At 39.1% G+C, this 26,813-nt stretch overlaps 1 protein-coding gene across 1 annotated transcript in view; it reads right to left on the bottom strand.

The window, feature by feature from the left end:
• The window catches only part of LOC109966275 (myosin-10-like), a 52,269-nt gene extending 32,212 nt beyond the window's left edge, over nt 1-20,057 (bottom strand). Inside the window, exons 1-4 of the mRNA XM_020611004.1 lie at nt 19,869-20,057; nt 16,211-16,592; nt 12,600-12,756; nt 10,056-10,135 (exon numbers count right to left, since the gene is read on the bottom strand). Coding sequence (XP_020466660.1) covers nt 10,056-10,135; nt 12,600-12,756; nt 16,211-16,555 — 582 coding nt within the window. The 5' untranslated portion in view covers nt 16,556-16,592; nt 19,869-20,057. The remainder of the gene's footprint in view (nt 1-10,055; nt 10,136-12,599; nt 12,757-16,210; nt 16,593-19,868) is intronic.
• Between the last annotated feature and the right edge of the window lie 6,756 nt (nt 20,058-26,813).

Below are 26,813 nucleotides of genomic sequence, written 5' to 3'. Positions count from 1 at the left end.
CTGTTTTGCTTTCAGCTTGAGCAAGTGGCTGAGAGCGGTGTGTAAGTAAGCTGTCAGTCTTATTGGCCATACGCACAAAGAGGTTCCCCAAGACAAGCCACTTTAACACAGAGCACTGACTTAATAATCATGTCCTGTGAGGCGCCGACATTTTGTTAGCTCGTGCTTATTTAGTGTTTACATACTAGTGTCCAATTAGTTTGTGTATCATGTGCATAATAACTTCAACTTAATTTTATTTACATGTCTTTGATTTGCTTTAAAAAGCGACAACACTACAGCATGCTTTAGGCTGTTGTTTGTGGTGGTGGTGAATTCAGGTTTATGTGAAAGGTGTTTTATTTTGTCTCTCTGTATGTATATAGAACAGACAATAACAAAACCCTCATGAGGAGCTAACTTATGTCTTGATACCCTCTCTGGAAACATTCCTGTCATCTGTAGACACTTACCACAGAAATGACACCAGAAAGCTTTGCAGGAATGTCAGACATTTCACAGACCCCACATTTCTCACTTTTCTTTCAAGTAGTGCCATTCTGGTCAGCATCACCCAGATGGAACTGTCAACACTAAGGCACAGCTGGTTGACTTTCATCATTCTTCTGAACTTCCGTAATTACTAGTAAATTATTGCTCTTTTATTTTAATTTAGAGATGAAAATACTGCATCATGCAACATTATTTTCAGGAATAATACAGTGGAGGGTAGTCATGCAAGAGGGTAAATGACTGAACAGTGAACCTTTTGCTATTAATCTGAACCAGAGGGCTCAGATTAACTCAGCAAAAAAATACTCTAAATCTTAAGAGTGCGTTTTTATAGACAAACTTTAAAATGCTGAAACAATATATAAACAACCATTTCCGTTAAGCACTCTAAATGCTGGGCTTTTAATCCAAATGCATGCAGTAGTGAAATAAGCCTGTCTACTCACGTGCAAAGAAAAGAAAGGGCTGGCCCACCCGCGCTGTGGAAAACGGGGGGGGGGGGGGGGACAACTTTAGCAGTCTGCCTTTAATTCAGTCTCTTCTCTGCTTTATTTCAACTGACAACACCATCATCAACATTTTGACAAAAGTAAAAACTTGTACGCAAACAGGAAATTTGAAGGTCAAATTCAAAGTCAATATGTGAAAGATGACTTCAAATCTTTTTAAATTATCATGGTTTTCACAGCCAGTATAAAAAAAATGACTTCTATCAGAGCATATTTGTCAGTAGGCTCAGGCTTCATAGCATTTCGCCAAAGCTGTCACATTGTCAGAAATGTGAAAAGTGGCCTTGTGAAGTAAAACCACTGCAAAGTAGAGATAAGGCCACATCAATATCAGCTTATAAATAAACAATGCAGACACAGAGTATAATTTTTAAGAAGCAGCAGCATTATTTATTGTCACAGTGACACGTACAATGAAATTATGTTTGGAACCTAGGGCCCCGGGCCACTGCGTGCACACGCGCTGCCATCACGGGCAACCGGGGGGTTCAGTGTCTTGCTCAAGGACACTTTAAGGCTTGGACTAGAGCCAGTCATCTCTGATTTTATACTATTTTAAGCACAGTACAGCTGACTTAAAGCTACAGTGTGCAACCCCCCCCCCCCCTCAAGTTACATACTGTAACTTTAATAAGGAAAAAAAACAACAACCATGGAAGAACTTTTACACAAGTCTCCACTGACTCAGAATTGAAGCATAATTCTCTACCAACAAAAATATTATAAAATAAAATGTATTTATAAAATAATGAACTGCAGGTAACCAGGCATGCCTTGTTGAATTTAACATCTTTTTCTAAAGTGTCTTGGCCAAGAGAGGCATCACTAATAACAAGACTAGATAATTATATAATAGCTCGTATATTAAGAAGTGAAGGTGTACAGGTTGTAGTACTCTTCTACACTTATATTAATACTGTCCATCCCTCTGCATTTTAAGTCTTAGTACATCTATGACTGCTGAATCTAAATAAAGGTAATAGAATGTCACTTTTATGGTCATCAGTGATTATACTGACTGCAAAAGGCATGGTCCATATATATTGATTCTGTATCCATCCCCATTATAAATAGACCAAAGCTGCCCATTTGTAACCTACACGAGTATCAAGATTCAGATGTCCCCTGATGTCCAACATGTATCATCCTGGGCAGAAAATGAAAGCCATTTAGAAGGAGGTTAATTAAACCTTAAAAGTAGCTCTGTCATCTGTTTAGGATATACTGAAATTAGAGTTATTATAATTGGGGGTTTATAAAAAACAAAACAAAACCATTATCTAGATTAGTAAGAAGACAGGCAAATTTCCCTGGACAGATCATCAGCCACCAACAGCAAAGAGTGATCCAAATTCTTGTCTGAAAAGGTTAATGTACGCAGTGCAAGTTGCCTTCAGCACAGTAGTCATGTGGCAATAAAATATGACATCTAATGTGTCTCATGTGTGGCCAAGACTTTGAGTCTTGTGAGCCTGGAGAGAGACAGAGTCACATAGTAGCCCTAAGGAGGTAAAACGAATGGAGATGATATAATGGAAATACAGCACTGTCTTCTCATCAGTGCACCCACAAGAGGACCGAAGCCTCTTGTCAAGTCACATGAATGACTGAGCAGCAAGAAGTCCAAAGATTAGATAAAAGTCAGACTGTCCACACTCTGTCTCTTCATTCAGATCTTATACTGTGGCTGCAACTGTGTACAGTTTCTTCAGCAAGAACAGCAGCTACTGTATGTTAAGATTAAGTCAATACTGAGATCAGAATTATTTATCAAAAAAATACTTATCTTTGACAACAGCTATGTTGAACATTTAAAGTTAACTGCCTTCAAATTCCACATTGTTTTAACACTTGAATCCATTGAAGACTTTGTTTATATGAAATCCCCCTGATCTTAAGAATGACCAAAATCAATTAATCCTCAGCAAATATACTGATGCCACCACAACATGAAACCAAATAATATGAATTTAACCCCATTAAGCACAATACAGCTATATTATATTTGTATGGTCAAGTATGTTGGATATATCTATTAATCAAAACATGCTGAAAACAGCCTGTGATTGATTTGACGGTTAAAGGTTAGATCTTCATCTCCCTTATTTTGTTATGGTTAAAATGGTTTCCTGTGTTGATGAGCAGACGCTTGTTCATCAATAGGGATAATCTTAGAGGTCATCAAATTGCAATGTCTGCACATCAGATAATTAAAGGAGGTTACAAGTGACCAGGGAATGGCAAGAAGGTGCATTAGTAGATTGACTCAGAAGAGTTAATCCGTCAATAACTCAAAGACAGAGACAAAGACACCCTCTCTGAATTTTATTATAGCTGGGTGACTGAACAGGCCAGTTCCAAGCTCAACTCACATTTATCCAAACACGGCCTTCTAGTTTGCTATGCTTAATTTGGTAGCTCTCAAACAGCCTGAAAAATACCTGTACAAGTTTGTGTGAAGCAGCACAGCGGGCTCAGAGACATATAGATTTCTTATGACCCGTTTCTGGATGAATGGGTGCAAGTTTAATCCACTCACCCTAAGGATGATACTCCAATAAAATGTGCAGCAGCAAACAGACCAGCATAACAATAAGATTCTCTGCAAATGAAGGACTGTTTCCTGAAGAAATGTTGGATGGGGAACAAAAATTCCCTGTGGATGGGTTCCTCCAATATTTCAGCAACCAGCTAGCATGATTACAAACCCGAGAGCAGAGGTGGTAGCAACAGAAAGCTGATAAAATAAACATTTGCAGCAGCAGAACACACCTGGAGAAAACTAATAGGCCAATATGCAACTGCATTAATTTAGTGCAACATGGTTAGTCTGACAGTACCCTGACCTGCCATTCACTGTGAAGGATGAAGTAGGACACTCATTTTGTAGTCAAACCTTCATGTTATTTTAATATACTGTCTTGCAGTACCTTACAGTTGTCAAACTATTCTGGCACCAGCTCTTAACAACAGACATTCCTGAATCACGTTGTGTCTCCAGTTAGATATTTTATTTGCATCTTCACTGTAAATGACTATTTTCCTTCATCATTGGTTGTTTTTATTCTTCCGGTTTCACACCGGACACATGATAGATTATCAACATGCTCAATAGCTCAATACAAATATTCCCAACTATACGCTGCCGTTTTCTCGCATGGCCTTACTCCATCTGACTTGGACCTTATGTGGGCTTTGTACTAGTGAGCTGGAAGAGTAAAGCCCGCTTAATGTCCTGGTCGACCGACTCGTTCATTTGCGTTCTCACATACAGCTCCCCCTGGGTAATGTCTAAAGAATTTCATGGTTCCAGTCCATGTCTGAAAGGAGCTTGGGCAGCAACATGTGATCAAGGGTCACAAGCACACACTGCATCATTTTGAGGGGGTCACACAACAAAAAAAGGTTGGAAACCACTAGTCTAAGCCATGCTGTGAATATTTCAGCTCAGCACAAATGAAGTGTCCCAGGCTGGATCGTGAAGGTTTCCTGGACAGAAGTGCTGACTGTGTTCCTTTGGGTCAAAACGATGAAGGATTATCTGACTGAGGACACAGCTGCAGAGCTCATCTCAGAAAACCTGGTTTCCTGGCTTTGACCAACGTCTTCCTGTAGTTACAAATGCAGCCATGTTAAATTGCCACCTGGACCACAGTGGAACCAGGCCCAATTCATGACAGGTCAGCGCACGGCCCTTTCTCTTACCATCTATCCCCCGCAATGACCACAGTGTCACCTTGTTAATGCCCCCAAGCACTGTAATGTTGTATATATCCACCAGGTGGAGCATGTTTTGTTGTAGTTTACTGCAGAGGCCGACTGATAATTTGACCCTTCTGTTAATGTCTAGAACTGCTGGTGGATAAATACAGTAGGACCGCCGGATCGAGGTGAGGCACTTGGTTGTCAGTAGCTGCCTACATATTAATCAGTTTTTACTGAACCCCTAGATCAGACAGGCTAGATCCAGCCACAGTCTGGTCCTGTATTTACCATTGTACTGTGCAGTTTATATTGCAATCTCACTCTGTTGGCTACTCTCGTGTATCATTCTTGTCACAGTGAATTCCCCAAAACAAGCAACTCTACAAGTCTACAGATGGGTGTAGGAGCAGGGGGGAGGGAATATGGTAAAATAACCATCGAGATGGCTTCGAATGTGCGAGGTGTGAATTGCCATGACCACTTCTTTTTAATACAAATGATTTATCTCCAGCCTCTGGCAGGCAGTTGTGTTTTTTTGTCCCTCCCTACATCTCCAAGCTGTGAAGGGGTCATATTATTACAAGAAAATACAGTAAAACCTTGGATTGTGAGTAACCTGGTCTGTGAGTGTTTTGCAAGACAAGCAATTTTTTTTCTTTATAAATTTAACTTGATAAACATGCGAGGTCTTGCAAAACGAATAGTACGTACACTTTGTCTGCCAAGCGTCACGTCACAACTGGTGGTTCTCGCACCTCACTCGTAAAGTCACTCGTAGAGTCATCGAGGTAAAGGGGGAAACGTCAGAGGTGGACAAGGCAGCAGGAGAGGCAACACTTTTAGTGGTCACTCGTAAAGTCAACATCTGTACTGCAATGGCCTGGATGAAGTAAAAAAAAAAAAAAAAAGGGTTGAAAAGAACGGTGGTAAGAAAAAGGAGATGATTACAGTGGAAGTTAAAAAAAGAAATCATCGAGAAGCATGAATCAGGTATGGAAGTGGCCGACATCTCAAGATTTTATAAGGGAGATGTGTAAAATCCGCCAAATCCTCAAAAGATGGCAAAAGCAAGTGCCATTGGATAGGTTCTTGGTTAAAGTCGCACACAAAAAAAAGATTTCAGTGAGCCAACAGATAGCAGATAGCTCCTCTCTCACATCTCCCTCACGCCAGCCACAATTCTTTTCAAAGGTAAAGCGCAGGTTAATTTGTTTTATTTGTTTTAATTTATATACAATATTTTCTATTACTGTAATCATTTTTGTATGAATAACTGGTTGTGGAATGAATCATCTGAGTTTCCATTATTTCTTATCGGGAAATCCGCGTTGAAATACGAGTGCTTTGGATTACAAGCATGTTGCTGGAACAAATTATACTCGTAATCCAAGGTTTTACTGTACAATATATTGCTATACTGACAACATAGCCTACAGTATGTTGTTAAAATGAGAAAATACAGTGTCTTAATAATGTGAAAAATGTTTTAACATGAAAGTAGCTTGTAAAAATAAGCAAAGTATCTTGTTAGTTGAGTGAGAAAGGTTTCTCATTAAAACAAGATTTATGCTGCCATATATATAGTTTGGTTTGTATTTTTGAGAACAAAGCATCTAATGGTAACACTTTGCAAATCAAGGAACAACTATTTAATGGGTGTGTTTACTGTGGAATCTAGACATGCCATAGGAGAAGGGGGCTAATGGAAGGCTGACGGTAACCACATGGCAGCTGCACACCAGCTGAAGGCCATTCAACTGGTGTGCGCAATTCTGAGTGGCTGCGTCTGTCAATACTGAAACAAGGGCGATTGTCCTCGCATGCATGCACTAAAGCTAGTTTGATGCTTCAGGATCTGTCAAGTCCAGACGTCAACTGTTGCTCCGTGCATGAGCACACATGCAACCACAATCCCCCATTAACCCACACCTCTTTTACATCTCTCTAACACACAAACAACATTGCTCAGAAAGCTAGCGTCTTTTTTTTAATCAGACTGGCTGCAGACACAGTGGAAAGATATTATCTACTGTCACTGTGAGACCGTTCAGTTCCAAATTATGTAAATTAATGTAAAATGTGATGAAGTTGTGCAGCTTTGATATAAACACAGCAGCTCTGCATATGGTGTTTCTCCATGTAAGAAGAGAAGGTGGAAGAGGGAGAGCTGACTTTGAGATTGTGGCAAGCTGGGCCTGGGCCAGTGTCCACCATTGTTGGCTAATGCCTGTATTCAAGAGTAGTAAGGAAGTGCAAACACTCATCTATCTATATTAACAGGAGGAATGCATGTTTGTGAAGTCACAAGGAGCCGTAATGTTACTAAGTTTGCTAGTGCACAGACAGTATATTAAGTTATTGCCCATGTTTATCAACTAGCATTTGTAAACATTACTTCTGTAAATGAGTTGTCCACTCAATTGTTAAATGAAAAGAAAAGACCTAATTTCCTCTTCAGCACCATACAGAGCTGTCCATGGCTTAATTTGTCCTTTCTTATAAAGCAAATATCTACCGGTTAAAAGATCTATTACACGGGTGAATTACACAATCATTCTTATGGAAATTAGGGCTGTAAATTGATGATAACCTCTCATTGAATCAACCCATGATGATTTGTTTACTTCAGACGTTGAAAAAGTGACCCACACAGCTGTTTCCTTGAATATAATATTTAGGTTCACATTATAGGCTAAATTGGAAACATTTCCTGGTTATAATATTATGGACAAAGGATTTAAATGAACGCAATCCTGCAGTACTGTTTATCCAGCTATGAAATACAACCGATTTAACAGATTGATGACACCATCAAAGAAAAAAAAAAAAAAAGACTGCACGATGACCATGCAAGGATTACCAGATGCATTTGCTTTTCCAAATAAAATAAAGTAGTGGGCAAAAAACCCATGTGGCAATTACAGGATTTGCAACTAAGCACATCTGGATGGAGCAGGAGTGTTGGCATGAAGCTAAACAGTAACAACAACAGAATAGAAATCTAAATTATTGCTGATTTTGGAGAATTCTGGGCATCTGTAATGTCTTTACTGGCACTGAAATACAGAAGGGGCTTATGATTATGTATTAGTTTAACACCTCAGAGCAATTATACTTAGGAGAAGGCACCAAATGTGCTTTACAGCCCAATAAAAGGCTTTTTTCAGTGGAACAAACCTATACTTATTTTTGCCCTACCATACCTTCTACATAAAAAAAAAACCATTTAGCCTACTATTGGTGAAAAGGGACTGCATGATCCCTTGACACAAGTCTATCTATCAATAAGATTTTAAAAGTCAAAGCAGTAATCATGTTAAATCATCCATTTCAGGGCTATAATGGCAAAGGCCTCTGGTGTGGGTAGGACTGGGAATAATTCTTCACCCAACGGTTTCCCCAGATGGAAACAAATGCAATAGAGATTCAGAGCATTTGGTTTCTGGAGCATTTCTGAAAAGAAAATGTCCGCAATAAAATCTGATAGGGAGATTAACTGTGTCTGAGATACACTGACAACAGGACTTTGGTATTCTTTCAGGCTATTCCTGTAAACTGTACTTAACACCCACATCAAAGTACAAAATAAATCAGTGAAGGCAGATAGTGTGGCAGCCACAAGCCCTTTTCAGACATGGATTACGTAGCATTGCTGGCTTCATCTACTGTATCTGCTAAAGTGACGGCTTCATTCAAATATTAAAGGTCACTTTTAATTTAATGCCCCTCACTGACACACAGATGTGGCAGAGAGAGCCACAATACAACAAAGTCAATATGAATCTAACTGAACTTGACCCAATGCCCTGGATAAACATCTGGAAGAGACTCAAGAAGAAGTTCTGCTTCCATCTCCACTGAAACAAAGACCCAATTTCCCACAACCACACTCAGGGACATTTTCAGTGCTGCTGAAACATGTCCACTCTTGAAATCCATCACAACATCTGACCTGTCCTTTAACATATTTCCATTCAAGCAAGCATCAGCATTTTCTTACTACACATTTCCAGATATGATGACATTTTTTTGGTACAACAGCGAGTTCACATCAGCAGAGCGGTGACAGCACTTATGTAAAGTATCTGAGGTGCTAATCAAAGACAGATGGGCAGTAACTTCTAGAGGTCTTGTTTTTGTTAGGCAACACCTCATTTAACCTCCCATTTGAGCACAGCCTGGCTTCACAGCAGTGCTTCAATAATTAACACATCCCTGCAAGGTGTAGGCACCCTTCAGCCGTAAATATGACTCACCAATCGGTTCAGCTGCAAAGGTCCTAAATTAGAGTCAAATTATTTGTTTCAACTGTTCTTTCTTGTTCACATGGCAACTGACACTGCAAAGTCTACACATTAAATGTGGTCTGGTCTGTTAACCACTAAATTTAAATGAATCACTCAGCGTTAAGACTTAAGCAAAATTGTGAGATGGCATGTTTATTAATAGTCAGGCTGTTTATACCTTGGTAGTTGTCCTATCTGAGCCTAAACAAACATTGCTCTTAAGTTTATTTTAACAGATAAATTGTTCATTGGTTTTCAAGAAGGTTTATGAAACATAAAATTACATCTGTCCTGAGAGAAAATTCTAGTGATATAACTGACTCCAAATAGAGAAGGAATGTTATGTTTGCAGCAGTGTTTATCTTTCCAGTGATTTTATTGTCAGCTCGGGGGGGGGGGGTTTTTTTTTTTGCCACAATGCTCAGGCCCACAGCTGAACACCAGCTGGCCTTCACTAATCTTCAACCTATAAACCTCCTTTTCAACTACAACCCAGTTAACTCTAATATCACCATCACCATAACTGGTTATGGGTTGGAGAAGCAGTGCAATAAAAATGACAGGCCAGACCTGCGGGCTCAGAGACATATAGAAAATATATTAAGCATTTTGAAATGCTGAAAAGTAGCAGTCATTGCTTCATTCAAAGGAGGAAAAAAAAAAAGCAAGAAAACATATGTACAATGTAAGCATCGCTAACTCACGGTCTACAGTACTGACCATGCCCCAAGTGCCCCTGTCCACAGGGTAGAAATGCAGTGTGTGAAGAAAAAAGGAAGTGACAACAAGCATCTTTAGACTATAGCACAGAATATACAAAAATAACAAAGCTATGCATAAAAGTCTGAACATTTTGGATAAGGAAGGTGCTAAAAACATCACATGCAACTATCAATTACTAGCTCTTATTTTTGTTAAAAGAAGGTCAAGGGATCATCAAGCTACTTGTTGACGCTACTGAAACTTCCTTCTGTGTACCAATATGAGGAAAGCAAAGCCTAAAAGGACTGACAGGACTGTCCAGTTTGTCACCACCCCCACTGGTCGGCCCTCACAGCCAGACAAAGGAACTACTGTAGAGCACAATGGGGTCACCCTCTCTGATCTCACCCCAGTCAGTCATTGCTTGCAGAGCCTGGAAGCCTGCCAAATATCAGGCAAGGATTTTTGAAGTTAGTACTCAGAAAGGACCGCCTTTCACTTACAAGATTTCATGTTCCTAAAAGAATTAAAATCAAATAAATGTGACAACTGGGGCAGACTGGATGCCAGAACAATGAGTGGTGCTGTTCTATTTAAGGATCACTTCTACTGCAAAAGATGCCACCCAAATATATGTAACTGTAGAAGAGCTTTTGTCATTAGAAAACATGAACTGAATAAAAATAAATAAATAAAAATCAGCAGGCTATTATTTTAGATACTTCACCACCATTTTTTTAGTTTGTGATTGTTTTAATGTTGTGATGAAATGTGCCATCAAAATGCTATTAAGACTTTGCTCTCCAGGTACCACTGGCTAATCACATCTGAGAAGATGAGCCTCAAAACACAGGTGTACAGATTAAAAGACTGTACATAGAGTAGCCAAGAACAAACTGGCAGAAATGTATTTGACATAAAACCACATTAAGTGTCTGTACAGCTCACACAGTTCAGCACAGTGATTAAATACATGGGAAGTTAAATGCATGAGCCATAACTTGGGGCTTCCCATGCCCGTAATCTGGTGGAACTTGAAGGGCTGATTTGGTCCATTCTGCTTTGCTTTTCCACTGCATTTTTCTCTGTTGACCACTCTGTACACAAGGGCAGGTTATGCTTCCCACATGGAATGGAGAGCATCAAGTCAACAACCACAATGCTCTCCGATAATACTTGCAAAATCAGCTACTAATGGAGACTGTATGAGCGGTTTATCAAACAGCTGTTTAACAAGCACAACACAAAGCCCTTACTCTACCTCTAAACTAGTGAGTGTATGTTCACATGCCATGCTTGTAACATTAGTACTTAATACATGATGATGCTGATGTTTAACCAATAATGACAGACCTGTAAGCACCCGACTGACCTCAGAGTTCCTACTTCATTTACTACTACCTCCTGAGGGATGCTGAAATCTCCAAAGCAAGCTGAATGCAGTGGAACTAAAAGCTGAACCCCTGAGGTCCATTACAGGTCAGTAAGGTCTTGATTAGACGTATAAAAATACATCTCAGTGATCCGAACACAAGTGGACAGCCGAGACACATCATCATTTACATACCTATACATTTGTCGCCAAGGTGTCGAGATTTCACTACTGCTGTGACAATTCCACTTAAATATTGAAAGGCACAATTATTATGTGACAATTCCACTTAAATATTGAAAGGCCAGAGGCACAATTATTATTAGTACTTAATACATGATGATGCTGATGTCTAACCAATAATGAGACCTGTAAGCACCCGACTGACCTCCGAGTTCCTACTTCATTTACTACTACCTCCTGAGGGATGCTGAAATCTCCAAAGCAAGCTGAATGCAGTGGAACTAAAAGCTGAACCCCTGAGGTCCATTACAGGTCAGTAAGGTCTTGATTAGACGTATAAAAATACATCTCAGTGATCCGAACACAAGTGGACAGCCGAGACACATCATCATTTACATACCTATACATTTGTCGCCAAGGTGTCGAGATTTCACTACTGCTGTGACAATTCCACTTAAATATTGAAAGGCCAGAGGCACAATTATTATTCCAGTCTGTTACTAGACAAGCTAAAGAAGAAGGAGAATATAAGCATCAGACTTGTAGATGGATGCATTATGAAAGCTTTCACAATACACAGATGGATCGGTGTCAGACATTTCTTTGCATTTTTTTCTTTTATTGAGCATTGGAGTGCTCTTACCCAAGCAACCACCATGTCCTGCATTGATGACGTATCTTCCTCAAACATCCTTATCGAAGACACATCAGGACACGTTAGCATTTAAATTACAAAAGATATGTGGTCAAAAACATCCCGGACCACCTTGGCAAGTAGCTTCAATGATTGGATGACAATCTGTCTTGGTGGTTGTTTACACTTTTATTTAGCACTATCCACTTGTGAAACGATCGCCCAGGATGCATTTTTAAACCAAGTCTAAATGGGGTCTGAGCTGCTACAGTAAAAAATGCCAACAAGATTAAAACAATCTGCTCTTATTAGTATGTAGTCCTAATAATAATGTCTACACCTTAGTATGTAAAGTGCCCTGAGATGATTTTTGTTTTGAATTTGGTGCTATACAAATAAAACTGAATTAAATTGAATAGTTACTTGGCTTTGACATCATTTGGCTGTTGCATTTCCACATAAAACACTTCAAGATCAACAAGAGTGATAATCATATCAGGTCTAGCTCAACAAGAAGATGCTGTGATTTTTTTTTTTTAAGGGAGACGCATCAGACAGAGTTGAATGATCACACTTTCTGAACACAAGGCATAACCAAAAACAAAACAACAACAAAAAATCAATATTTTATTGCCTGGTTAAGATTAATTCCAGCATGTGAGGTAGCCTGCGGTACATAATAACATACCATACACAACAGCAGCACTGAGACTTACCTTGTAACATGCATCTGTATGCAGTCTCTGAGATGGCGTAGATGTGAGGGGGCATTTCATGCCTCTTTTTGCCCCTATACATTTCAATGATGTTCTCTGAGTAGATGGGTAGGTTTTTGTATGGATTTATAACCACACAGAAGAGACCAGAGTATGTCTATAAAAAGAAAAGAAGACATGGTTGATGGTCAATTCAACACCTCATTCCCCTAATGTCACCATTATGTCACAGATGATATTTTATAGCTAGTATTGTATGGCATGATTATATTGGGCACTAAATAGACAGTGAATAAGTACTGAATGAGACTTACTAAGACCAATACTTGCTAACTAGCAATGAATGTAAACATCAACTTGTGCTGCAGGGCTGTCACCACAACTTCCTCCAAGGCCTCCTACAGTGGGCACAGCAGCCGCCAGACAGATCAGCACTCCTGACCCAGCATGGGCCTCAGGAAGTGGGGAGAGATGATTCAGCTGGCTGGCCTTGATGGTGAAACCCAGGGGGTATCTGGGGGATTACTAGGGCTCTGAGGGCAAGGGGTTAGGCACCTCAACAGCCAAGCATAGCAAGACAGGAGCCAGCATGCTGACTGACAAATAGGTCTGAGCTGGTCAGCACAGCCACAAGCTCACTACTCTGACACAGCTGAAAGGGAGCTCTCCGGAAGTGTCCAAAATAAATGCCTGTGAAACAAGCAGTGCTTAGCAACAGGGCCTCTCTCAGTGGGAAGAAGAAAAAGATTCCTGGGGTTTCTGCTATTACATGAATCTATGGCCTCCATTCTGACATACCTGGGCTAACTGGGAACTAACCTAAATTCAAAAGGCTCTGACAGCTGAGAGGAGTGGATGCTACATGAGTAAGTGTAACACAGAATTCCTCTATCAAGCAGTATACCTCTACTAGTGTGATGCTGCACAGAAACTTAGTTAGGGTTTTTATCAAAATGTCTACTCCTACACAAGATAGAGATTACCCAGACATCTGGCAAAAGACTCAAAATCAAGGCAAAGCTGGATGAAATTGAGCTCTAATTGTCATTCTATAATGATTTCTAACAATGAGACAGTGTAGTATCTTAGTCTATGAATGGGGTCCAGTGAAGCAACTACTTGAAGATAAAGAACTACTGCTCAGCTGACTCATAACATTACCAGTATGTGGACAAAAAAAATGTTCTTACAGGCCTGATGTTTCATTTCTTGATATAAGACATTCAAGAGAACAAAGTGTCCAAGTTTAAGCTGTGAACAAAGCCCATGCTCTTGTGAGAGGCAGGCTTAACAACCAGAGAAACAGCCTGCTAATTCACACAAAGCTCTAAGCCTGGAGCTGCCACTTTTTCTCCTCAGGATCTACACACTGCACCAAAAGAAAAGGATAAGCATATAGTAGCCTACATTCAGTAATACATCACATTGACATCATTACCATCTATCCTTCAGTCCTTTCTCCTAAACCACTGGGTTGAACCCCTTGACATATATAAGAGGGAAATGGTATCACCACTCCCTCCACCATGCAAAAATGAAGCCAAAATATTGTGGGTACGGTGGCTGCCATCTTGCTTTTTTACAACCTGATCCTGCACAGTAGCGACAGCATCAGACCAGCAATTAAAGCTGTCAAATCAACTGAAATCAGGGCTGTACCCAACTAAGAATTTTGTTAGTTGACTTTCAGTCGGCTGTTCAGTGCCACAATTCATTCTTTTTTCCATTATATGTATCGGACTGTCAGAAAATCAACTGACATGAATTTCACTGATGATTTTGACCACATTAACATGGTCCATTATTCCAGTCCATAACGTTGTATGTTCTAATGTAAACAAGTTGAGAACACATTACCATAACAGAGCCTGGTTCAAGCAGCTGACCAACAAAGTCCTACATGCATGCAACTTAAATCTTAAAGCTCACTGTTCATTAGCTTCACATCTGGGGATCTATCTTTGAGGAGCAATCAAAAACATTGTACAAACTGGTTCAGGAGAAAAGCATGTCAATGACCTTGCAGAGCAGCAAAGAAAACACAAAAGCTGACATGGATTAGCGGGTAAGTAAAGATATATTTTCAGTTTTACTGTCACAAAGTTCAGTTACTGGAGCAGTCAGCTGTTGCTTATCAGCAAACATAAAGAGCTGAGTTAAGGCGGTTTGGTTATAGTATGACTCAGCACTGTCCTTTCAGTGCTGAGAGATGGGGCTGGGGTCAGTTATCATAAACCCTCTGAAAATACAAAGATGATGATGATCTTTTCATTTGGGCTGTATTTTGAATTGAATTAATAAAAAGTGATCTTAATAACAATGGTGCTGTAGCTTGTGTAGGAAAAAGACTGTAAAGGGCACAGTGCACCTTCAGTTTTACTACAGCACAAAGTGAGAATCTGCAACCAATTATTAACTTTTGTCAACAGATCTAGAAAGAGATTACCTGTGATTTTATTATAAAATTTCCTTTGAAAATTCTTGTAAGGTCGTGGCCATGGCAAAGCGGTCACTGTTGTAATACGGTGACAAACCACTTCTGCTTTCAGGAGATACAAACAGACAAATCAGCCTCTTGGCAGGGAGCCTGGCAGTGATCACACTGCTACGCCCCGACTAGTTTCAAGGTTGTCCCCCCCCACCACAGTGCTGATGCCCTTGATTAACAAGACATTAACTTATGGAGTCATCAATAGCTTTTTAACTTAGAATTTTTCCCCTCACACCTTATGTGGGCAGCACTAAAACTCAAGGAAAAGATGCAAGTGAGGGAAACAATGATCCATACAAGAAACTTCTCTTTATTAACCCCTCAAATGTCATGACTTCATTCATGAAGCTTCCAAGCCTCCATCTTAGTGGTTAAGGTGACTCAGCCTCTTCGTCTTGCCTGGGTCTCAGGTGGCTGACAAGCTCCATGTAATGCCAATTCCAGGAATGCATGTCAAAGTGGGTCATAGCCATGGGGAAAATCACCAGCTACTGAATGAAATTTGTTTCTTAGTCTCTTGAACTGAGGTGTGAAATGCTACAGATAACATGGAGAATTCAAAATAACCAATAAACACTGTTCTATAAGCAAGTTAGATATATTGCACATGGACAAAGACCTCTTAAACAAATCCTCTTATCTTTCTGTGGCAGATTCAGCCATTACTGAACAGTTTTCTTGTTGAGAACCATACAGACTCACATACTGTATGTCACTGGGTCAAACAGGCTGGATACTGCACAGTATCTGACTCCCTGCTTCAGGGAGTGGGAAGCTGATCTTTGTTAGCACTCCACAGTAAAGTCAGTAAGACAGATGCAGCTTTATACAAAAAGAAATTGTACATCACTTTCAAAAATTATGTTTTGTTTTTTTCTTGTTTTTTTTAGGGGCAAATTTGTCACTGTAGAGCTCTCAACTATTACTAGGGCGGTGTTACTGTAAAATTTTAGTCACTGCAATAATAGTACTTGATCTCTCTGTGTGATGCTGACAGTGCAGGAGCACTATTTTCAGCAGCTCCTATGCTGACAAAGCAATGTATCACTAAAGTTTGTTTCTAGAATAGAAGATGAAGACAAGATGGTGACAAGTTTTACACTTCTGGTGAAACACTTACATAGATGAGGCCAGAGTAGTAGCGGTCTTTGAGGTTGTGAAGCACAGATGCTTCGTTCAGGCAGGTGAGTTCAGCCATGTCCTCCACTTTGCTGAACTTTGGTGGGTTCATCTTCTGGATGTCATCCTTGTTGACCAACGCCTTCTTCCCATTCTCTGCCAGCTCCACCACCACCTCATCTCCACGCTCTTCACAAACACTGGCAGCCTCAAAACCATGGCGTTCAGATGGAATCCATACTAGCCTTTTGGCAGTCCAATCAGCCTGAGCGGCTGGGTTATAGACCACAGCACGGTCCACAAAGAGGTACCGCTCTGGGTCCTCCTGCCCACTCCTCTGTGACATTGCTGCTGGAAACTAGAAGTAGAAGCCACTAGACAACCTGAAGTGAGGAAAGAAAGTATAATGTTCATCTGACCAATGAAAATAAAATGCTACATTTAAAATTCATACAGCTGACTAATATCATGCTGTTCACTCTATAAAGCACAGATGAGGTCACCACGACTAAAGACTGCTGTGTAAAAGATCCTCTTGAAAGGCCTTTGTCACAGCAGACACTCTGACTTGTCATAGTAGAATATACCAGGAGTGTAAAAGTACATTTATTTGTACTGAACAGTTTACAGCACTTTCAGGTTCAGCTGTGTACCAAATGTAACCTTTAATAATTAACAGTAGGCTTGTTTTCCGTGTGGAACATTTTTTTCAAATCGAACATATTAAGTGGCGTACTAAAACGCAACACATTACGCTCCTTTTTCTAGTTTCTTGATTAGAAGCTCTTATCAGACTAGAAGCAGCTATGAACAGCAGCTATGTTGAATGAGAGGTGCTTTGTTTATAGCTTATACATCTGCAGTCTAGATCTTCTTCTTTCCCTTTCTGAATGGCAAATACAGATACCACCTGATGTTAGGGGGCGTTATTTCTCTCATGCAGGCGCAGAATGTATGTGCTAGTTGGCCATTGGCTGTAGTCTGTGCAGTGTGTTCAAGTGCCACTTTTTTGCCCCGACTGGCCCAGACAAAGGCCACATGAGGTGATGCAAAAGTTGGCCTATGTCGCTGCTAGTTCTTTCACGTTGGTTCGGCGTGTCTCTGATATTACAGCAACAACTTCACTCTGTGGTAAGAGATTAGGTTTTAGATAACAAAACAAAAAATATAGATGCCTCAATAAAATTAATTATATGCCAACAGTAAATTGTTAAACCTACTGTCCATTATAAAATACCAAGTAGGGATGGCCAGTAAGGTTTAAAATCTTATATCATGGCATAAGTAATTGTATATCACTATGCTGATTCTTATGGCAATCCCTTTTCAGTAAAATACATCCAGAATTGTTACCAGAGATGTTAAAGATAGAGCTACCACTGTATAACAGGTTCAGTCATATACTGATGCCAAATTCCCTAGACTATGACTAACTGTGTAGTGGTAGCATCATGACTATGAACCATTACAAGGAAAGAATTGATTCTACCAAGCTGAGGTCCATACAGTTAAATACTGCTTCTCATCACCTGTTAAATGCTGGAGAGAGCATTCAGATTGTATTTTAAGAGACTGGAATTCTTAAAAATGCAAAACCCTATATAGGGTGTTATTGTGTCAGTAGCTAATGCTGTTTCCTTTGATAGGATATTAAAGTTTAGTATGTGACTGAAGTGTCTCAGCTTGTCACAGTCATCCATGGTGGTTGCTGCCTGCCAAGCAGTGCATCAGTCAATATCTACAATAGAACCTTCTGAATCGTTCTCTTTGGTGAACAGTGACAGGATGAGTATAGCCTATATGCTATACACCCATTCTTCAACAAATGAGAGAAGTTTAAACCAAGTAAAAAGGCAATGTAAATTATGTGTATTCTGTCTTTCAGCTGAATTTATTTGCTACATTTCTTTTGTTTTAGGAAATAGCACTTTTTTCCCAGAAGGACTGATTTGGTTCTCGACAGAGTGGTGTATAAGCATCAAGCCTTGACACCTCCGTGCCTGCACATAACCAACCAACCCACACGTACAGTAACCTTAGCATTTGAGTCTCTGTGAAAGTGAAACTCAGTGTTGTGTAAATAAGGCAGAAATCTACATTTTTGAAAGCAAAGCATTGCATCCAAAATAATAAATAAACTCCATACTGGCTTTCAGATAATATAATTAAGGTTGAAACAATTAATCATTTGACTGATGATTGCGCCTTTTTGGATACCTCTATTAATTCTTTGATCACTTTTCAAACAAATAAGCCAAACATGACCTAGTTTCAGCCAGGCAGTTATGAGGATTTGCTGCTTTTATTTGCCTTATTTGATAGTATACTGAATGTCTTTTAAAGTATGTGTTGGATAAAATAAGCACTAATATCATTTTTATTATTATTTTACAGGCCAAACAATTAGTGAAGGAAATAATCTACAAATCAAGAAAAGAAAATGATTGTTATATTTAGCTGTAAGTTCAAAATGTTAACTTGGGCTTTAAGAAACTGCGATGGGAGGTTTTTGCCATTTCATGATGTTAAAGATGAAACCATTAGTCAATTAATTGAGAAAATACAGTATTTAGCACAATAATGAAAATTTTAAATGAGTTCCAGACCTACATATAGTGCAATATGATTTATGAGTTGTTTTATGCTTATACCACAATATAGCATACATTTCCACAATCTGAGCTGCACACAGCCCAGGACAACTTTGTAAAACTTGGCATGTGATGCCCTCAACACGCACCAGTCTGGATCTGAACCAAAACAGACAGCACCACTCCAGCTAGCTTCTTTTTAATCAGTGACAACCTGAGCTGACGAAAGCACAGAGATATTTAACCCACTATCATGTCCCTTGCTTAAATCAGGCGCCGTTAGACTCGAATGTGGGTCAGGTCATGGGATGGGGGATCTGTGTGACTGGTGTGCCACTGAATCCCCTCACTCTGAGCCCGAGCTGGAAAACAGTCACCTTCATCCCTCATTCAGATATAAACCATGGAAGTAGCATGCCACACCTCCGGTTGGATATTTCATCAGAGAAGGGTCAACAAACTGTAGATAGCTGTGAAATATCCGGTCAGGCCAAACAGCTGCATCGGCTAGGTTAGCTCGCTAACGTTAAGCTAGCTCAAAGTTGGCGTGCTGTGCTTCATATCCCACTCGCTCGAAAAGATGCTTGCAAGGACTCGACAGCACTGAATTACCAACTAAACGCAACTGATGGGCTATAGTTGCGCTTTTATTACTTAGAAGGTGAATAAAAATTTCAAGATAGTTTAATGTCTATGGAGGGGAAAACAGTTTTATGGATGAACTGAACAGCTTCTTCAGGCAAAATCCCATAATGGGTGTGGGTGGCTCAAAGACGTCTGGGTGGGGATAAAAGCAGGCAGACAATGACCACCCCGTTTCACAACACCCCTTACAGATTAAACTTCTGAAACAGATACCTGCTAAATGAATACTATTATAAGACGACAGTAGACTAATATAAACAGCACATTGGCTCCGTGGCGTTGGCTAGTATTAGCAAAGCTGATGGTCCTCCATCATTGAAAAGTCATGGCACAATATTCCGCTAGCTAACCTTAACGGTTTCTACAGCTAGCCAATGCATCCTCACTAAAAATGACTAGCTCCAGCTTTTCTGCTTAACTTACCACGCACAGACGTAGAAACAGGGTCCAGGTGTTTAACAGTATCCAGTAGAATAATGCAATGGCCCTTCAATGCGTGCTAAAGTAGTCCCTCTTCTCGCCCGCTCTCTCATCAGTGGTACTCCCACACCATCCAGCACCCTCTCAACCAAACTCTCGCCGGTCAGGGAGGATGCACCGCACTACCGCACTCTTCCTTTTGAAGGGGGCAACACCCACAAACACAAATCTGGAATATGATTGGCTATCAAAGTCTGATGCTGTTTGGTTATTTGTCCGAAATAATTTCCATCCCTGAACTTTGATAGTTGCCTACTTCCGCCAAAGATATCAACAACACCTGCAGCCGGTGGATGCTGCTGAAGCTTTACATCATGGTTGTAGGTCATTCAGTTGGTCAATGAAATTATTGTTAGCTTTTGAATTATGGGAGCATATTTGCATTAATTCATTCAATTTAATAATTTCACAAAGACACATGATGAAAGACAGTTTTTTCATATGATGAATGAAATGACTGAATCTTATTAACACCAAATATTTTATTTTACAACATAATATGTTATTTTATACATCATATCCTATGCTACTGTGTCCTATGATATTGTTTCTAATTTTGTTAACCTATATTAGGTTTCTCATTTCAGTTCCTTGCATAGTTAATTTTATTTATAGACTACATAATCCTGCTCTTTTTATTTATCTCTGTATCTATATCTTTAATTTAATGTCGTTTTATGGTGGATTTCTATTTTATTTTTCTTTTCATTTCTTTTTGTATCATTGTTTTTCTTATGTGGCAACATCTAATTTCCCCCCTGAAGATCAATAATGTGTTATTTCAGATTATCTCATCTTATTTGTCATATTTTATAAATGTTCTTTGTTTAAAATAATATATAAAATTATATTGCATATTAAAATGTGCATATTTTTATGGCATTTGTTTTTAAAAAGTAATGAAGATTTTAGAGGTGTGAATTTACCACCAGGGATCAATAAAGTTAAGTAATCTTAGTCTGAAAAGTAACTAGTAACAAAAGTTATCAAATAAATGTAGTGGGTACAAAGTGCAATATTTTCCTGCAAAATGTAATGAAGTCAAAGTACAGATACCTCAAAATTGTACTTAAGTACAGTACTCGAGTAAATGTACTTAGTTACTTTCCATCTCTGTTAAATAGTGCCCTCTGTTGCATGAAGACAGACATTGCATGTAAAATAGAGCTGCTCCAAGCTAGCTAACATAATCCTAGGTTAAATACCCAGTGTGAAATGCAAAGTAGATATTAGCTAGAAAACTAGTGGTTGCTAATACAAGCCAAACATTTAACACACCAAACAAAGCCAGATGTTTTTCAGGTGCTGGCAGGCTGGAAATCTAATCTGTACTGATTGCTTACCTTTCTTTGATTTGACAAATGTGAGTGGTGCGTTTTTTAAATTCCATGAGTATATATTTCATTACTTAAATACACATAGTCACTAGTTAAATAGTCATAGTTTTTTATTTTATTTTATGAGTTACCACTTTTTGGCTGGAAAGTGAAAATTACAAGTTGCAGATCTTAATATATTCATCAACCCTTTTCAGTAGCAGTGATCAGGCCATTTCACCTTATATGCCATTGATACTCAAAGTATTTGGCAAAGAAAAATTGCCTCATGTTATGTTCAGTGTAGCAGGCAGTAGAGGGCAGCAACATTTCAGGTAAAGCCTTGCAGACTTTCAGCTTGACAGCAATTCATTTGAGGTTACTGGCCAGCTGTCTTATGCATTTTCAATCAGGTAGGTACGCTGTTGTCTATTTTACACAGTAAAATTATAATTCATAGTGTTTTAGACTCATGATAGTGTCTGTCACAGAAGTGTCAAATCAGTGTTTATATTTTATGTCCATTTGTCCACATACATTATTCCCCTGTGTTCACTTCTAGTATCACTTCATATATGAACCAGTTGTGCATTGCAGCACATATTAATCTGTCACAAAATGATCGATTGAATGTTTTTTCCAGATTTCATGTCACATACTGAGCACTGGAATAGCTTGAGTGACAGATGCGAGATGTCTGAGTTATTTCATCTTGTCTTGACGAGTGACAGAGTAACACCTTTGGTGTGGTCTAGAAATCTGCTATTTTGCATAATGCTGTCACAGCTCCATTTTTCATTTGTTGGCTTCTCCAGTCACATCTGTGGCATAATAGACCTGTCATCAGCATCCTCCTCCGCCGTCCCTCTCCAGCTTTTGTCTAGACAGCATTTTATCAAACAGCTCCATCTGTTTTTTTTCCATAAGCATAGATAAGGCAAGTCAAATGTGACGTTTTCAATACCACCCTGCTAGGCTGGATAGAGATAAGAGTTTGACCTCCTTAGATACTTTTTGGCATTAGTATAAGCCAAGGTGTTCCCTTCACACTTGCTCACTGCAAAAATCTCCTTCTTAATGAGTAGTTTTTCCATCATTGACATGTAAAAGTCTAATTTTCTTCAGTGGATCAAAGTGTTTTTCTAGTATTCAATACAGATTTTCTTGAAATGTGTTAAGCAAAACAGCAAAGCATCTGTTGGAAACAGGTGATATAGTCTGAGATATTTTCATTTTATTAAAACGTAATAGATTGTAGCAGAGCCATAGCCAGTGTTGTAGTCGAGTCACAAATCCACAATGTTTGAATCTGAGTCAAGTTTGAGTCACCAAAGGATAAACTGAGTTGAGTTGAGTCCCTGTTACAGAGTCAGAATCACCAAGGTCTATTTTTAAACACAAATTATTGTGGCCTATTACACAAAAAGAGTCCAAGTCTGAGTCTCCAACTTCTGAGTCTAAATGCAGTCAATGCTCGAGTCCAAGTCCAGGTCATTAGTGCTCTAGTCCAAGTCAAATAACGAATCTGGACTCGAGTCCAAATTTTCAGGACTGTACAAATAGTTTCAACATTTTAAAGACTTTATTTCTGGTGTTTGGTGAGAAGTAATCTGATTCTGACTCAAAATTTCTTGTTAAGAATAAATTGTTTGCAACCACTGAGTATGGTATGGGATTTGCTGTATGACAGTGGGGATTAAAACTCAAATGATTAAAAAACAAAGGCATATTGTTGCAGGGCGTGCGCTGGCAGTGATGACATTCTGATGTATTTCCTGTCTTGCCCCAGGTTACAAGAATATACAATCTGGTTATATAAAAAATTATTAAGACAGAAGAAGCAAAACAAATATTCAATCAGTCAACAGAATATTAATCAGCAGTTATTTTGGTTATTTTTTAAGTAAAAATGCAAATCATTCCCTGATTCTGTCATATGGTTCCAGCTTCTTGATACATTTTTGGTCACATATGTTAATAACCTAATATTTTTAGGTTGATCAGAATATCATTTTTGGCTGTGAGAAATTAAATATAAGCATTTTCACTGCGTTCTGACATTTAACAGACAAAATCATTAATGAGTTATATAAGTATTGGTACATTATTAATTAAATTAATAATTTAACTATTGGTCGCAGCCCTAATAAAAAGGTAAACATTAATGAGTTATATAAGTATTGGTACATTATTAATTAAATTAATAATTTAACTATTGGTCGCAGCCCTAATAAAAAGGTAAACATTAAAGAAAATCATGTTACTGTATGTCTTGTGCATCCTAACATCTTGTGCCATGCTCCCAAGTCAATAGTTTAAGAAACTGTATATATAATGTATGGCAAGCTTATATATTGTGTGCTGTACACACTGATCAGCCATAACATTATGACCACTGGCAGATGAAGTGAATATCATTGATTATCTGGTTACAATAGCACCTGTCAGTGTTTTGGGTATATTAGGCAGCAAGTGAACACTCAGTCCTCAAAGTTTATGTGTTGGAAGTAGGAAAAATGTGCAATCATAAAGATCTGAGTGACTTTGACAAGGGCTCTTACCACCTGCTCCACCCTGCCCTGCTGACACGCACTTGCTTTCCATCAGTGCATCAACCACTCTGTAGCTATATAAACCAGCTCTCGGTTTTCACTGACTGCCAGGTGTTACTCTAAACACCTATCCTCCACTCATTCATCTTCTTCTTCTTCTTCTTCTTCTTATTATTATTATTATTATTATTAATAAAACACAGCTCACTTACCACTGCTACCGCTTTTTCTGTAATTTGTATTTGGGTCCTCCATTACAGTTGCGACAGCCTTGTGGCAGCAAGTATGAAACTGAGCTGCTTGTTTTTGTCTAGTTGCCACAACAGAGAAGGATGTTCTATTTATTTATTTATTTATTTATTCTGCATTTATTCATACAAGGTAGGTGGGCTGAGCATACATGCACAGCACCACCCTAGTAACAATTTTACAGAATAACTGAAACAAAATAACAAAATGAGATGATCATTAATAAAACAGAGAGCTGGCATTAAACAAGGTACCAACTCAGTGAAAACAGTCACATACAGGTAGAACTCAAATATATTTTTGAAGTTACAGGGAGGTATGATTTTTTTTTTTCAATTTTTATGTGGCATATTATTCAATGAAAACACTGCATGAACAGCACAGGCAGTCTTTCCTAGATCAGTTCTGGTGCAGAGCTCCTGAAGCACCACACTACTGGAGCGGGTTATGGGCCTGAGTTTCCAAGCAGCAAAGATGAGATAAGATGGCAATTTTTCAACGCCGTATCAGTAGCAGTGGTTATTACATCCCTCAGACAGGGAAGACAGATTTTATCATCTAGAAAGCAGTGGTGACCACCGGTGATCACCAGTGATGAAGCTGAGGGCAGAGTGGCAAATGAAATCTCGGAGTGAGGGCAGCAGCATGTCGATATTTGACATCCACATAATCCAGAACTGAAAGGAAAACTGCCAGAGCAATCGTCTTTTTACAAGTCAGGGGACAGCAGGTTCACTTTCTGGACACATCTCAAGCTTCTGTCACTGTTTACTGACAAGATTTTCTATATTATATTAAAATGCAAATTTCTTATCAGGTCACGTAACAAGATATTTAGATTATGTTACCCTTTCCATAGTGTACTGTGGGAGTTATTATTATTTTCATCTACAGTGTAGACTCCCAAGAAATTTGTTTTATTTTCAGCACTAATTCAAAGTTAATAAAGGCATGTTGCACTACATTAAATATGTATTCATTGATATTTTTTTGTCACTTTGGGTTAGCAGAACACACAATTGATATTTATACAATAGTGGATCAAATGACCACTCTGTATAATGTGAACGCCTATAGTGACAAACAACAGAATTATCATCTGCTTCAGTACAGGTCCCCTAATCTCTACAAAGCCTACAGTGTTTTCAGCTCATTGTTTTCATTTCTGGCCACCAGTGTTTCTGTTTTTCTTCACAAACCCACTTCACCTGCTCAGCACCAGCTGGCAGGCAGAAAAAGCTGGTGACCATAATGTAGTCACTACATTTACCAGCTGCTAAAAAGCAGGATATTTTTTATCAGGAAGCACTGTAGTATGGACTTACAGAGCTGCTGGTGTTACTCTGTATGTGCTGGAAGTGTACTGTATAAAGGCAGTTGTTTGCTAACCGGTTGTTGGCCATAACAAATTAAAATTAGACTTAAAGATGAAAGTATTGATGATGTAGGAGCCATTTATGTAATATGCATATTGTTGTGCACAATGTTGTTACAATGGGACCAGTAGGTGTCACTACTGTGCGCTGGGTTATACACAGTATAGGTGGGAGAGATTAATCAGGTGTCAGGTGTTGCTAGACGGAGGACCAAAGTTTTTGACCACTTAGGCATGATCCAGTGCACGCTGTGCTATGCCACATATTTTGCTGTTTGTTAGCATGTCGTATTATGGAACTGTGTTGGACTAATAGGAAGAAGAACTTGCATGGTGAGCATTAACTGTATCAGTCTAAATCTAAACCAGTGTTTGTTATTTGGAGGTGCTACTGCCAGTGAGTCAATTACATACCAGCTGTCTATGCAGCCCCTTGATTTACAAGATTTAGGCTTAACAGTTACAGATTATGTTTTTAATAACTCATTTCTACTTCTTCCAAGTGACAAAATCAGTAATTACAGGTTTAATGTGACAAAGCTTTTAGTATACAGCTGCCTGCTAATGTTACAATGTTGTAACACTATCATTTATTTGTAGTCCCTCTATTTTTAGCTCTGTTTTGGTTTCCGCCAACTCCTGAGGGAAACATCTGGATCCTTGTTTGCTAGACACATCACTGCTGTATGTTCACCAGCTATGGTTTCTCTGACCTTCTGAAAAGGCAGCATGTACTGTAGTGGGTTTATCAGAGCTTTTGTGCAGAAAGCAGCTGCCTGCTGTTGTTGGAAATGAGGCTGATCAAAGCACTGAGTGAACGAAAACAGTAAAGCCGAAACGCACAAACGCAGAATTGAAGGGAAGGATCAGATGATAATTTGTTGTGGCAGTATCATCTTGCGTAACCCCTTTTATGCTACACTTATTGATTTGATATATTGATTCACTTACCTTTAAAGCTGTGACTAATTGGGTAGAAGCAGCAACACAAAAAACAGTATCGTCTGCATAAAGCCAAATATAACAAATTGGGGGAATGTATATCTCTGTACACATCTAATTTAATGTCAGTGTATGTTTCTAAAACAGACAAATACATTCTCACTCTGACTGTGTCAATATGTGCACTCAGACATACATAGAGACAATATGTGTGTGTCTGTGTTCGTGGTGACTGTCAGAGACCCTTAGCACTCTTTCTCAGTCTCTCTCTCTCTGTCTATTCCTCTTTCTCTAGATTACTCCACCCCCTCTCGCCCTGTTTTTCTACCCACCCCGTTCTCCATCAGGTCCTCACATCACACACACCACAGCCAGAGGATCTGAGAGAGAGAGCATAGAGAGAGGGAGGAACAACCTCAGCACCACTGTCGAGCACCTCCCTCACTGGGGGAGC

This window comes from Monopterus albus, unplaced genomic scaffold (genome assembly GCF_001952655.1).
Source record: "Monopterus albus unplaced genomic scaffold, M_albus_1.0 scaffold108.1, whole genome shotgun sequence".
In the NCBI taxonomy this organism is placed as follows: domain Eukaryota; kingdom Metazoa; phylum Chordata; class Actinopteri; order Synbranchiformes; family Synbranchidae; genus Monopterus; species Monopterus albus.
This window is presented reverse-complemented; position numbering and strand designations above follow the sequence as displayed.